General features: G+C 42.4%; 1 protein-coding gene across 7 annotated transcripts in view; it reads right to left on the minus strand.

Moving 5' to 3' along the window:
- Nucleotides 1–13,500, minus strand: part of Syne1 (spectrin repeat containing nuclear envelope protein 1) — a 471,659-nt gene that overhangs the window by 62,539 nt on the left and 395,620 nt on the right. For all 7 annotated transcript variants that reach the window (XM_075949874.1, XM_075949917.1, XM_075949889.1 and 4 more), the window contains 6 exons: nucleotides 13,166–13,320; nucleotides 12,094–12,241; nucleotides 9,367–9,461; nucleotides 6,397–6,631; nucleotides 4,204–4,398; nucleotides 469–594 (listed from right to left, as the gene is read on the minus strand). In XM_075949874.1, coding sequence (XP_075805989.1) covers nucleotides 469–594; nucleotides 4,204–4,398; nucleotides 6,397–6,631; nucleotides 9,367–9,461; nucleotides 12,094–12,241; nucleotides 13,166–13,320 — 954 coding nt within the window. The remainder of the gene's footprint in view (nucleotides 1–468; nucleotides 595–4,203; nucleotides 4,399–6,396; nucleotides 6,632–9,366; nucleotides 9,462–12,093; nucleotides 12,242–13,165; nucleotides 13,321–13,500) is intronic.

Genomic DNA, 13,500 nt, shown 5'->3' on the forward strand with positions numbered 1-13,500 from the left:
CAGAGCCCTGAGCAATTTAAGGATTGGGTGGCTCCTTGCTTTGATAGAGATCAGCTATTTTTTCTTCGTTCTGTACAGAGGGGTCTGCCAGGTAAGGTGTGCGTTTCTGCCCCAGTCCCTATCCTTCCTTTCATAGGCTGGACTGTTTTGTTGCAATGATTCTTCCATATGGATGTCTCAGAAAGACAGCCGCTATTTATTGCTCTCGACTCAGCTTTTAAATATCTTTTATGCTGTGTCTTAAATTTTTCATTTGCTTCCTCTGGGCAATCCATAAACTGGCCCATAACTTCAACTACAGGAAATCAGCAAAGGAGGTCTCTCATTGCATTGCTGCCTTCCCTAATGGGCTCCCCAAGGACCTCGTATGATCACACAGCCCCAGGCATCTCCCTGAGATGTGAGCTCACAAGCCTTAGTCCAGCAGAGGTATGTGGCTAGGCGACAAGGACAATCTCCATCCAGTACCTTACAGCGCATCTGCTCCGTGTGGAGTTCCTCATGGTGATCCGGCAGAGGCTGGGACAACTTCTTCTTGAAGGTTCGGAGCTTCTCCAGAGAGTCGGCTATCCCTTTCTCACACTTTTCCCAGTCCTGCCATTGGAGGAGAAACAGATTGGACACATTTGGGGTGAGAAATTACAAAAATATAAATGAAAATAAAGAAAAAATACTCTCTTTAATTGCCGGGATATAATTACACTGAGGAACTGTGGGAAGTCATGTTCACACTCAATGCCGTTTGGGACACTATGCATTTGTCAAAAGAGCTGAGTTCAGCTTGACTCTGTTACTTTTAACTGTTTGTCTCTAGTAAGCATATGTATGTATGTATATAAGATGCTAGTTTTCCCTGCGAAATAAAAATAGAGTCTACAACTGTTGAAGAATTAAAGTAAGCAATAGCTATCAAGGCACCAAGCACAATACCCAAAGAGTTATGCGTAACTGAATTAAAATTTATGCATAAAGTGTGAAGATTATTCCAGTTTTCTGTCTCTCTCCTAATCCACACCCAGTTGCACATCATATCTACATGCTCCCAAATGTTATGAGAGTGGAAAAAAAAGAATAAAGAATCTCCTCAGAATGCAAACAAGCATGAGTAAGAGAAAATATAAAAATAATAATTGACTCCGATTCACTCTAGACATAAATATGAGCCACCCGCTCTTGAGTTACTGCAGAAGTGCAGACAGGCAACCACCACAGGCATCACAAACATGGAGTCTGCCTGGTTTTCACCTTGCTCAGGCTGAACTATGTCTGGAAAGATTAAGTGAAAGCACAGAGACAGAGAACTGGAAGAAGATGCTATGCACAATTTAAGAAGTATCTGTCTTATGAAACATGTTCTGGTATTACCACAGGTTACATGGTGGTGATACCCAGAACACACGGGATCTCTGAGTGAAGACTAGGAAAAGTATACGTGTGTCTATTAGGACACGTGACACACCACATTGGTAACAGGGACTCCCTCTGGGAATGGCAGCAAACTTGCGAGGGTGCTACAGAGAATTTCAGTTTTCACACTACATACCTCAACTACTACTTGAAGCTTTTTAATGGCACACGTATTTGTTGTCTAACTTTTAGATGCTCTCTTTAAAGGAAACTGAGAGTAACTACACCGAATCTTGGTTTTATACTGCCCTATTTGTATTCCACCATCATCCAGTACCTTAGTGCTGCATCAAATTGCAATCAGTTAAATACATGCTGCTTTGTCCAGTTCTCCCATTTTGGTTATATTGCCCACTCCTGGTCACAATGCTCTCAGTGCCCTCCCCAGACCAGCTGCCCATGGTCATTGCCCGTGCAATGAATCACCGAATTCCAAAGACAAGGTATTTAAGAGCTAGGATGACCGAGAGCACAACATGGTACCAAAGTCTGGTGCCTTTCTCTTCCCATTGTCTCCCTGCATCACCTGTCTTCTCTTGCTTTAGTTCTCCCTACTTTTCATTCTAGAATGTTCTTCTTAGCCACTCACAGACAGCATTACTCCAAACACCTTTAGTGGAAAATGCAAGTTTGAACTTAGTGTCTTTACTTCCTTAGAGTTTAAATCCAGGTTCTCATCTCTCTTTAAAATTCCCCCATGGAACTTCACAGAAGCTTAAGGACATCTCCTTTTCCTAATTACCACCAACAAAGGCCCGGCAAACCAAAACTAGGAATGCTGTTGGCTATGAGGCTCAGGTTTGTGTCGGTTCCCCTGTTTTACAATATTCGGTGTGTCCTTTCGCTCGCCAGTACTCAGTACTGTAGATGTGATGTGAAAGCAAAAAAGTTTCCCTGCTTAGATCTCACGTTTTCAATGAAATCAGCACACACTCTAAAGCTTTCAATGCATAGCCAGGGCTGTTCACAGAGCTGGCACTGAGAAGGTCAGCCCCTCAGGACAAAATCGGTGTTAGGGAAGCAGGCAAACCGTGAGTATTTGGGGCCTACATACCCAGAGCATTAGGCTAACAGCTAAAAATGGCATTATTAAAGCATTGGTATAAAGATACATGAGTCTGGGTAAAAATGAAATTATTAATCTCTAAAGACTTAGGGCAAATGGAATGTAGTGTATGATTCAAAACCAAAGAAATTCTGAGAAGAGAAGAATAGAGACTCCCATATCCAGTGATGACTTGGATGGTGAAGCCAACCACCGAGTCTTTTTTTCTGCATGAATGATAAGGAACTAACTTTATGTCCTGTTCTGCAAACTGTCCATCAGGGTGAATGTTTTATACATGGACTGACAGGTGAGACAAGCGAATCCAGTGACTCAGACACCATGCATTCTTATATCTTGGGACTATATCCAAAAACCACATCACAAATTAAAAAAAAAGAAGATTAACACAGTCTTGCCAGAATGAGTTACAATGTTGTAAATCCTTGCCAGGCACCAAGATGACGACAAATGACTCAGGTATATTATGTTACCAGTGAATTGCTCTGCAAGCAAACAATGGTACTCAACACATTTTCGGTGGCATTTTGATTGATTGTTTCCTGTTCAGAAGGATGTGTGTGAATATATACATATATATATACATATATATATGTATGTATGTATGTATATATATGATAATGTATACCGTATATTATATATGTTGCACACATATAATGCAGTATGGCATATAATATATATTGTGTATATATTATATGGCAACACACACACAATTCCCAAAGTTAACCCAATGGATGTGAATATTTGAAAGAATAAATCTGCTCAAATACTGTGAACTGTCTCCTTCTACTCAAAAAGGTCGCACGCTATACTGAATAATCATGAGAAATTGGTGATTGCCAACATGTACAGAGCTGCAACATTTCCTGGGTACAATTTTAAGTGTTAATGACATCAATAACGGCAACAGCTATCATTCATGTGCCCTCATGTGCCCACTACCTCATGATTTCCTGGAATTCTTCTGGCAAATTCTCACAATGGTCAAATGGGTGAGGTAAAATTAGAACCATTTTGAAGATAAGGCAATAACTATGGTTTTCAACATGAGCTTATCTGAATTTAGGGTGCATTCTTTTTCTTATTTCATTCATATTATACAAAATCATGAGCTTCCTCATGAATTGATCAGACACGTATAACGAATGAACTAAGACAAATTATAAATACTAAGGGCCTGGGCAGAAGAAGCTCATTATAGCCAGTATGGATAAAACTCAATGTCTTTGGGGTCACAGTGTTTGTGGTCAATGAAAGGCCTAAGATGCCTTTTGGAGAGTTTTGGCCAATGGCAGCCTGCTTAGAGGAACCAAGGCAAATCAAGAGACTCATTCTGGGTTAGCTTTTTCCTGGCTATAAAATACGAGATATCGATCTTGAAAACCATTTTAGTCTGCAATTTAGGGACTGGAATCTGCTTCTTGTGTTTCTGCCTGGACTTCTAAAGTTGTCACATGCTGCAAGGCATAGCACTGGCCATTAATCAGAATTAATCACTTGGACAGCCTTATTAGAGTTTCAATTTCTTTGTTGAGGGATTTTCCTGAAAGATGAAGTGTTGAAAATTGGGAAACTTTTCCAGTTCATGCAAGATAGGACAGAGTCTTCAATAAAATGGAAGAGAACACGGGAAGTGTTGCTCAATGACCTTGCACTACGTGTTGTCGTTGCAGTGAGACAATGGGAAGAAGCAACACGGCTCCTAAAAGGGACCTCCGACCCGAACTTACGTTCAACAGGAAAGCCAGCTTTTTCTTCTGCTCCTCCAGGTGCATGCTGGCTGATTTCCATTGCTCTTGGATCTCTGTGAGTTCAGCCTGCAAGGCGGCCTCGGCGCCACTGTCGGCCGAGAGCAGGAGCTGCTTGCCGGCCTCCACAGTCAGGATGTAGCTGCCTTGCTGGCGCAGGAACACCTTCTCTTTGAACTGAAAGGGACCAGAGCGTCTCACTTTTTATTCTTTCCTTCATCGGTTCCCCGTTAAGAGGAAGTTTCAACTGCCTTATGTGTTAGAATGCATACGTCGTGCTCCTGCATCTTAGAGGAACCAAGTGGAAATGAATGAGAAGCATAATCTCAGCACAGTAGGAGCTCTGCCTATGGGACGAAGGCCCAGGGATAGTAGAGTGGCAGCTGTCCCCAGCATGGGTACACACAGTCAGTCTCTCAGAGTTGTCAAGGCTGGATCAGTCTTGAAAGACATGTGAATGCACTCAGACTCAGAGGAGTGTGACAGGGAAAGGGAAATGAGGAGGGAAGCATTGACCGTCTAAGAGAAACATGCCGAATTCAGGAAATGGAACATGCTTTTCCATGACTGGGTCGGAAGTACCTGTGTCAGAATGGTAGTGACAACTTGCAGGGGAACTTTCAAATTTTAAAAATGTGTGTGAGCCTTGTGTTCACATTTATCTCTGTGAACCATGTGCATACAGTGCCCAAGGAGACTAGAAGAAGGCACCAGATAAAGATGCCCTGGGACTGGAGTTATAGATGGTGGTGGCTGCCATGTGGGTGCTGGGAATCAAACTTGGGTCCTCTGGAGCCACCAGTGTTCATAACGGCTGACCCCTTGATCTAACCCACCATTTGTTTAAATTTTTAAAATCTAAAATTAAATTTAGATTTGTTTAAATTTTAGATTTTAAACAGTTGTTTTTTTTAGCCGTAGTATGTAGCTCACGGTGGTCTTAAACTTGCAACCACCTTGTCTTAGGTTCTGAAATGCTGGAATTACAGATGGATGCTACCCCACCTAGTGAGGGATTTGGCTTTTACACGGCCACAGAAAGCACTGAGCAGGGGAGCCATGTGTTTGGATGAAAGTTACAGCAAAAGCATTCACTGGGGGAGGGGGGTAGAAAGTGGAATGAAGAAGGCGGGCACTGTACATGATGAGACAGGTTAGTCTACCATCTACCAAGGCAGAAACTCCTGAGGCAGCAGCCACCGGGATGGACATTCAGGATTCATGAGTGTGGGAAGTGAGTTCATTGTGTGATAACTCTTGGGATCTAGACCACTAGATCAGAAAATAGAACAATTCCTCTGACTGGGGACCTAAAATATGGAGAATGAGGTCAGCCAGGGGTCATAGCTCTTTGTACACAGATGGAAATCGAAAAGGTAGTTGGATATATGAATCAAAACCTCAGCATCTGAAGGGCATAGATACCAATTTGCCCCTCCTCTATTGGGAGTGGATAGTTGAGGCCATGTCTACAGATGACTTTTCTCAGGGAAGGTGGAACAAAGGAGGAGCCAGAGGAGCCCTTTAAAGGAAGGAGGGCCATGAACATATGTGGACAGGCTAACAGACAGAAGGGACCAGGTTCTATGATTAAGTCTCCCCGATCAACACCAAGTTTAAAGGAAGGAGGGCCATGAACATATGTGGACAAGCTAACAGACAGAAGGAACCAGGTTCTATGATTAAGTCTCCCCAATCAACACCAAGTTTAAAGGAAGGAGGGCCATGAACATATATGGACAGGCTAACAGACAGAAGGAACCAGGTTCTATGATTAAGTCTTCCCGATCAACACCAAGTTTAAAGGAAGGAGGGCCATGAACATATGTGGACAAGCTAACAGACAGAAGGGACCAGGTTCTATGATTAAGTCTCCCTGATCAACACCAAGTTGTGGATTTTTTTTGCCCTTGCCTTTCCATCCAAGTTGGGATGCAAGGGAGCTGTGGGCCTTGGTGTACAAAGTAGAGGAATCTTGGGAAGGTTTTAAATTGCTCTGATCACTTCTTTTCCATAGGAACGGTGCAATGCAATTACTTTGCATGTTTCAGCTGGCCCTTAAGAATGTCTGTCCTGATTTTCAGGCCACTTCAGAGTCCATGTGAAGAACCAAGGCCAAGGTCAAATGCAGCGGACATGCAGAGGAGGCTTGTGGGCACTGTGTTTGCATCTTACCTGCACTTCATCAAAGAGGGTCCTCACTTGCTGCAGTGGGACTGGGATGCTTCCAAGACCGCTCAAGGGCAGATGGGCAACTTCTACCAACCATTTGCGGAGTTTCTCTGCCATCTCCCTGTAGCGTTGCCATTGGCGAATCTGGCTGTCGATGATTCCCCTCCTCTGCTGGGCCCTGCGAATCACTCCCTGCCACTGATTACTGAGGAGTGTCAACTTCAGGCTGAACTCATCCCTGGTGAGGAAATAATTACATAGTAAAAAACTTATTGTCTTGGATATTGTCACGGTATCGGCTAGTATCTCTTTTCCAAACAGTAAGTCCTGAGAAACGGTTTATGACTGGAGATTTCAAATAAGCCGTGGTCTGTTCTTTGGGTTGCAAGTTGTCTTTAAAGCTGGACTATCAGCCTACAAATGGTGAGTGCTTGCATTATCTCAGCACAGATAGGAACCAAATCTCTGGCAATTATCATACACTCCCTCCACGAGTATGTATAGCACTTGGGGGTGTCTCAAGAGCCTGTGACAGTCTCTTAAACCCTACAATGGGAAAGCGTGTGCTTAGATCTACCCTCAAACTCCCTCCCCAGGTCAAATCATAAGGCATTTTGGAAAATCAAAACCAAGCCACTTACATTACACTATGTTAAAAGTTGTCTTTTTTCTTTTTAAAATGTACTTTATATATAGTCTCAATACTACCTTACAAGTGATGACTCCATCTCAAGCAAATTAGAAATTGTCCTTGCATAGTTTAGGTAAATTTCACGGGTTTTTTAGAAAAAGAAAATGCACTTATCAACCCAATATGGATGAAGATCTCTCATACACTTCGAGATGGTGCATGTCACGTGACCGTTCTCATACTCAGGCTGAGAAATTGCAGATGTTTAATGCACTCCCCCTATTTTCCATCCTAAAATGTATTGGCATTCCTTTATAAAGTTTTATTTAATGTGCAAATTGTAGGATAGAAATGGCTTTTAGTAGGATGATGTATCAGGCATCTAATAGGATGTTTCTTGGTAGCTTTTAGTGCTGATCACAAACACAGCATCTTCTTACACTTCTGCTATCACTGAGACTCTGATCAATGAACTAGTCTAGAACTGTTCTAGAACTCTACACTGCTTTGAAATCCTTCTTACTTATACATCCTATTATCTGAAATGGCTATAAAGTTTGAGTTTACAACCAAATGTGCCATTACTTCTAAAAGAAGTTTATTGAATGATTGAATTGGAACAAATGGTTATTGTACAGTAAAAGCCAATTAATTAATCACCATAAAACACTACAAGTACTGGGTATAAAAAAATCAAAATAATTTCTTGCATTCGTTTTAAAAAGGAGTTCCTAGGGCAATGGCAAGATTCTAATAATCACATTCGCTTGTGAGCATAAATACATGGGAATATATCAAAGTAGACTTGATCTTAGTAGAATCCAAGCATGGGAGCTAGCCTCTCGACATGTCTTCTGAAAATGTGTCACCCCAAGACTTGGTAACTGCAGAGAGCACGAAGAAGTGCAGGCACCAGGTGACATTCAAGATCTCCAGGGAGCCGTGTCTTTAGCATGTAAAGTGTCCTGATCTGGCTGCCTTTGATGAGCTACCAAAAATGACTCTTCCCAGGGCTGAGGTTCTAAGAACAAACCCCACATGCTGACTTTTATCGCACAAATCCTTGTTGTCTGGATTCTTTCTGCCATCCACAGACTCTCATCCAATTTGTCTTTTGATTTTCACTAGCAACTCTCAAAATTCTTTATTTAGTTCCAACTCTCCCATTTTCTTCTCTTTTGTGTTTCCCATCCCCAAATGTTAGCATTTAAAATTTAATAGATGTTGGCTTGAACAGGAATTTTAAATTTTATTTTACTTAATGACTTGAATGTTTGTAATAATGTTAGACACTTGGCTACAGACTGATAAAGCAAAAGATAAAAGGTAATTGCATTTGAATTTGTTTTATTTGGAGAGTCTTAAATTCTCAGTAATGGTCACATTTAAGTTTGGCTTGCTTAGAGCAGAGTAAGTATGATGTCACACATTACTGTTCCAATCTTAACATGCAAATCTCTTGTGAACTTCCCATGGAGCCACCACTGAAGGCTGAAATTGCTTCTAAAACACTAAAGATAAAACTTCTAACAAATAGGCTTATTTTCTAATAATTTAAGAACACGGGGTTAATTATAATTACAACAACCTGTCCTTGGCATGAGGAACATATACATAGGTACTAAAATCAATTCCTCAAATATAAACATGGAAATTAGATGAGGGAATGCTGGTCCTAGGAAATATATACACGCCACGTTGTCAACTCACATGTCACAAGCGAAGCGAGAACTTCACATTTATGTTTTAATAGGGTAAGAAGCATTTCACACTTAATACAGTACGGTTTAAGGTGGCAAGGTTTTTTCTAACATAGAAGTATGGTCTGGGGAACCTGGCTAGAATGAGGCCAGTCCCGGCCACCAAGCGCCCTCAACACCAAGCCTAATTTTGCCTTTAGTTATGCGGCCTCGCTCAAATCGGTTCCTGTGGGCATCTGGAGTTTTTCATCTCTCAGAGAGTCAAGACTGGTGATACCTTGCTCCTTTTAGGAGTAACATTTTAGTAAGTGCAGGAGGATATTAGCAGCATCCGTTTACTGACCACCGATCCAATCCGTTCTGATCTATTCACTAACTCCAGTCCCTACAGATGAGTAGCGAAGGTTGGCTAGGTGATTTCCAATTATCCTACGTCCTTCATATCAAATAATAGCATTCGCTGCAGATTCAATACTCACTCATTTCAGAGACTCGGGCAAGCCTTTCCCTCAATTACCAAGGCCCTGTGATAATACAATTGCCTCAGGAAGATTGGATATATGCCCTCTAATCTCTCATTAAAAAGAAAATGACTAATTTACGGGGGAAACTTTCTTTGTAACAATTTATCAAAGATCCTACCTGTCATCAACTTGACCTTGTTCTAGAAGATGCTGCCCATCAACAATGATGGCGTGCAGGATCTGCTGGCGACTGAGCATCTCGGCTTGAAACAGCTGTAATTTGAAAGAAACAGATATACTTTCAAATCCCTAATTTCTTCTGATAACTTACTGCAGTTTGTTTTTTGCGGGGCTACAAAAAACATATTCAGCCCCATCTGCGGTGTGGGAGTAACCTCTTTTTAAATTACTAATTAGGATAAGCTTAAAGACAAAGTTTTAGTTTGGGGTTTTAATTAGATGACTAAATATAGCCTTATCCCACCCCCTTTTTTATTTTTTAAAAGTTAACCTAATAAGGAGAGCTGATGAATTTACACTCCGTGGTCTTTTATCTTTTTTAAAGCTCACTATTTTTCAGGGTAGTCAAGCTAGTAAACTCATCCCATTATATGTATGCAAATGATGACAAAACCCTGCAGGGATTCAGGTGTGGCCCAGTGGTAAAACCTGAGGCCCTAGGTCCAATTTTCATAGTGTAAAAACAACGAAAACTAAAATAATAATAAAACGTCCCATGTTTCTAATTATTTTCTCTGGCTGTTAGTACTGTTTACTTGGAGATGGGTTTTCACCAAGTGCCCCAGTTAGCTTTGAACTGCTGGGCATGTGGGATCTTCTTGACACACACACCACCATTCTCAGGTTCTATTGCTTTTTTTTCCTTAAAAAAAAAACCAGCATTTTGGAGATATAATTCCCATACCATGCAATCAATACATTTATCGTATCCATTTAATAAGTTTTATTATGCTCCTGATATGAATTTCAAGCATTTGATATTAAAATATTTTCAGCATCACCCAATGAAATGCTGTATACAATAATAGTGACTCCTCCTTTCCTCGCAGCATCCAGGTACCCAAGCCCAAGCCACTCCTTGGCTGTTTCATGCCTTTATGGAAATGGCCTGCTATGTGCATTTCACGTGAACTGAACATGTTCTCTTGTGACTGGCTTCTTTCACGAGGCACAGCATTTGCGAGCTCCATCCATGCAGTCTTAAGAACTTCCTCTTTATTCTGAGTTGTATTGGACGAGTACAGCACACAGCTGGGTCCTTCCCACTGTGTGCCCGCTATGACCAAAGCTGCTATGAACATTATACACGCATGTTTGTATGGACACGTTTGTCTGAGGAGCCAGCGCCTGGGAGTGAAGGCCTGAGCTGTGTGCTAATCCTGTTTAATATGTTGAAGACTATCGAATGCTTTCTCAGAGCTGCTTCTTACCACTGACTTAAGACCTTGTCTGATTTTCTGCATCCCTTCGACTCTCCCCCACTCTTCTTCCCCAGACAAGCTTTAACTACAACAATCCTTCCCTTTCCTGCTAATCTTCCTATTCCTCCTCCACTTTCTCCTCCTGCTTCTACTGCTCCTTTGCCTCTTTATAATCTCCTGCCTCCCCTTTTCCTCCTCCTTCACCCCCCATCTCTTCTTCTTGAGACAGGGTCTTGGTGTGCAACTAGGACCAGACTTAATCTTGCTGTGAGCCCAGGCTGTACCTGAGACTCATAATCCTCCCCTCTGAACCTCAAGCGCTGTGATGACACATGTGTATGTCATCATGTCTCTCTCTCTCTCTCTCTCTCTCTCTCTCTCTCTCTCTCTCTCTCTCTTTCTGAGATAGCATCTTGCTATGCATCCTGGTTGGTCTGGAAATCACTATGTAGACCAGGCTCTTCTTGAACTCCCAGAGATCCATTCACCAGCCTCTGCGTCCAAGTGCCCCCGAGCCCAGTCCCACCTGTCTCTCTAGCTCTAATTCAGACATTCTCTATACTTCAGTATAAGATCATGACAATGAATGAACGCAGGCTTGGAAACCATGGCAAGAGAGCCAAACCACATTTCTTAACTTAAAATATTAAAATTGCCAGAAAAAGCATGGGATAAAACTGGACTCTCGGAACATGGCGAACAATGAGGGCTGATGAGACGCCAAGGACAATGGCACGCGGTTTTGATCCTATGCAATGTGCTGGCTTGGTGGGAGCCTAGTCAGTCTGGATGTTCACCTTCCTAGATATGGATGGAGGGGGGAGGACCTAGGATGTACCACAGGGCAGGGAACCCTGACTGCTCTTTGGACTGGAAAGGGAGGGGGAGAGGAGTGGGGGGAAGGGGAGAGGGGTGGGAGGAGGGGGAGAAGAGTGGGAGGAGGGGGAGGGAAATGGGAGGCTGGTGGGAGGAGGTGGAAATTTGTTTTTTTTTTTCTTTTCTTTTCTTTATCCTCCTTTTATCAATAAAAAAAAAAATTGCCAGACAAAAGAAGAAAGGGAAATTGACACATATTTGAGCCTAGCAAAATCCACTACCCACATGGTTCAAAGATCAGGCTGGCCTTGAACTTGCCTCAGTCCTCCTGCCTTTGCTTCCTGAGTGCTAGGATTAGCATGGCTGATGCCTGGTTATGGGATAATTTAAAAAAAATACCTTTAAAATTTTTATTAACTTTTATTTATTATTTATGTGCATGTGTGTGTGTGAGTGGTACATGCTTGCTGAGGCACACAAGTAGAGGTCAAAAAGCAATTTGTAGGAATCAGTTCTCTCCTTCCACCGTGTGGGATCTGGGGAGCAGACACAGACTACCAGGCTTGGCAGCAGGCACCATTACCCACTGAGCCTATTCCTTGGCCACAACAACTTCCTGTCAACTCCGAGCTGCTTGAACCACTTACCTCATGGGCCCTCTGCTGCTCCAAGAGATGCTGATAATTGCCTGAAATCTCCACTGCTAACTTTTGCTCTGTCTGAACCAGGAACTCCATCCATGTCTCACATTTTTCCAAGAAAGTCTGGTGTTGAAGCAAGAATGACTGCAGCTTGCTGACAGTGGCGGACAAGGAAGAACAGTTATGGGGTCACCTTTGTGTCTCCCACATATAAAAGAGATGACATACCCCCTCCACCTCAGTGTCTGTCGGACCACTACAAAGATTTCATGTTGGGCGATAAAGTTTTAAAATCCCCAAATCATCAACATTTAAAATATGAACTTTTTGAATGCTTAAAACTATACTTACCCTCTGAATAGGATCTCATTCATAACAATATTTATGATTAAAACATGGATAAAATTTATAGACATGGGAAATTACAATTTGAGTTTTTGTTATTGCTGGAAAATTCTAGACTTTGCATATGTGTGTGTATACACGAATAGATAATGAATTGAATTCATTATGGATATTCAGGAGACTATGATAATCTCCTGATATTATTGGTTATGTAGTTTGAATGTATCGGCTTTGAAATTCCTGTGTTCAAACTGAAGGTCAATGTGACAGTATTCCAAAGGTGGGAGCTTCAAAGGCTCCCCCATGTGAGGCCCTCCCTCCCCCAGGTGAGGCCCTCCCTCCCCCATGTGAGGCCCTCCCCCCTGTGCTTGGGCTTTCTTCCATGTGAATAGGTAGTCCCCTCCCCTCTCTGGAGGTCTTGAGGAACAGCAAGAGAGCAGCTCTCACTAGAGACTCAAACCTCTTGGCACCTTAGCATTGGTGTTCCCAGACCCATGGCTGTAAGACAATATACCCTTGTTTTATATATATATATATATATATATTATATATATATATATATATATATAGAGAGAGAGAGAGAGAGAGAGAGAGAGAGAGAGAGATACACACGTGTGTCTGTGTGTGTGTGTCTGTGTCTGTGTGTCTGTGTGTGTATCTCAGTCTGCGGCATTTTTGTCATAGCAGCACAAAACACACAGAAACTACTGAAGTGATTCAGACGTCGCCTCACCTGAATCTTTCTGTGGTCTGAGAAGACATCAGAGACCACTGGCGGTTCAGGGTCTGCATCCTCTTGATCTCCTTGTCATTCAAGGGTAACCGGTACCCCAACTCATTGAGACGGTCTAAATCTGGAGCCATGCTGCTAAACCTTAGCATCTGTCCCTGCCGGTGACATTGAAAAGCAAGTTCAGCACCTTCTCAGGAAAGGCTGGGGTTATCTTTATTGTGAACCGTGCAGGTCCGACATCAGGAAGGCTTTCTCTTGGTCTGCAGAGTTCCTCGGGGCCAGGCACAATCTCCGGAGAGACACTTGCCCTGATCTCCTCAGGCTGTCCTTTGATG

This window comes from Microtus pennsylvanicus, chromosome 1 (assembly GCF_037038515.1).
Source record: "Microtus pennsylvanicus isolate mMicPen1 chromosome 1, mMicPen1.hap1, whole genome shotgun sequence".
NCBI classification, from domain to species: Eukaryota; Metazoa; Chordata; class Mammalia; order Rodentia; family Cricetidae; genus Microtus; species Microtus pennsylvanicus.